Consider the following 1625-nt stretch of genomic DNA (forward strand, 5'->3'; position numbering starts at 1 on the left):
CCCAATGTTCCAAGGACAATCCCCAGCTCTCCAGCTTTAGGTCCTCTTGGGCTTTTGGGCCCAGTGGAGCAGACAGGATGACTTTTCTTTTTTTTTTTTTTTTATTTTCTGCTTCTCCTTCCTCTCCCAAATCAGATTTGGGTTAAGGGCCCCGGCAGGGGTAGGGGGCTCCTACACCATGCTCTCATACCACAGCAGGTGTCCACACCCACTCCCACACAAGACGCCTTTCCAGAAGCAGCAAGCAAAACAGAGCTCAGAGGCACAGCAATACCAAAGGGCACTTTCCAAGAAGAAGTTCAAATCTACGAGTCAGGTAGGATCCTGCGCTTTTTCTCAGAGCTCCCATCCCAGGCTGGGAAATGGGGTGCTGCTCGGGCCCCAGAACACCTTCCCATACGGAAGGCAGCTTCCTCTACCGCTCAAGTCTCAGCCTGTTCCATTTTGTATGTACCCCGCCGGCCTGGTCTCTCTTCAGGCCTAACAGTGCTTCCTGTGGCAGTGTGTAGGGGTCAAGAGTGCTCATAGTTCAGCCTGGGGCTCGTTCGCAGATAATCCCGCGGTGGCCAGGGAATCGATCCAGCAGGGGGACCCCCAGGGCATCGGCACCAGCTTCCTGCGGAAGCTTGGACCAAGCTGGGTGCCTCGATCTCCACCCGGGGCTGTCCCAGGAGCGCGAGTGGGGAGCACGTGGCGCAGCGGGGCGCAGGAGGCGCAAAGCTGAGCGCAGCGGTGCCCGGCCAGGGCCGCAGGGGCGCAGAGTCCTTGGGGATGGTGGCCTGGTTGTGGCACTCCAGGTGGCCGCAGGGCCCCCGGGGCGCGGGGCTGGCCCGCAGGACCAGGGAGAGTGCGGCGATGCGGTGGATGGCCCGGCGCAGCGTGGCGATCTTGGAGAGCCTCTTGCCTCCCAGGTCGTGGCGCAGCGCGCGCCGCAGCGCGTTGAAGGCCTCATTATAATCCAAGATGCGCTTGCGTTCCCGCACATTGGCTGCCATGCGCCTCGCCTTGGACCGCACCGGCCGGCTGCGCTTTCTGCCTGCAGCCTCCTCCGCCTCGCTCACGCCGCGAGGAGCGCTGTTTTCCCTCAGCACCCCCAAATCCCTCCCAGCCTCTGGGCAAGAGCCCCCTAAGTCTTCTGCAGAGGCCTCAGCCCCCTTGAGGCCCCGGAGGCCTAGTCCTGGAGCGCCACGGAGCATGGCCTGTTCCCGGGCCCTGAGGCTCTGGCTCGGGGTCCCCAAGGCTGCTGTGTGTGACTCGGAGTGTTGGCTCCTGATGTAGCTGGACACTCCCTGGACCGGCCCTGGCTTTATGGCACTACTTGGCTCCCCGCCCTCCTCATCCATCCATCTCCCTCCTCCTGCTTTATTACCTGCCCCCAGGTAAGTTGGAGAGGGAGGAACTGAGAGGAAGGAAGCAAGCATGCATATTTTTGTACCCCAGACCAACTGCGAAGCCTGGCCACGCCTGCATCCGTCTGCAGCCGCCACAAGGAACCTGGGCTCCCTCGCTCTATTCTGGCATGCCTGTGTTCCACGTCTTTTTTTTCCCTGATTCCAAATGGACTGCCAGATTTGGCCAACAGACCATGCCATAAAATGTTGGAAACGGAGGGTTGGGTGTATTTT

General features: G+C 60.8%; 1 protein-coding gene across 1 annotated transcript; it reads right to left on the bottom strand.

Moving 5' to 3' along the window:
• Positions 1–512: 512 nt before the first annotated feature.
• Positions 513–1196, bottom strand: Bhlha9 (basic helix-loop-helix family, member a9). Its single transcript, XM_013016300.1, has one exon. The coding sequence runs from the start codon at positions 1194–1196 to the stop codon at positions 513–515; it is 684 nt and encodes a 227-aa protein (XP_012871754.1).
• Between the last annotated feature and the right edge of the window lie 429 nt (positions 1197–1625).

The sequence above is a fragment of the Dipodomys ordii genome, unplaced genomic scaffold (genome assembly GCF_000151885.1).
Source record: "Dipodomys ordii isolate 6190 unplaced genomic scaffold, Dord_2.0 Scaffold31, whole genome shotgun sequence".
Lineage (NCBI taxonomy): Eukaryota > Metazoa > Chordata > Mammalia > Rodentia > Heteromyidae > Dipodomys > Dipodomys ordii.

What these genes read in the sequence shown, in the direction of transcription:
- Bhlha9 (XM_013016300.1), bottom strand. Translation starts at nt 1,196, where the DNA reads ATGCTCCGTGGCGCTCCAGGACTAGGCCTCCGGGGCCTCAAGGGGGCT.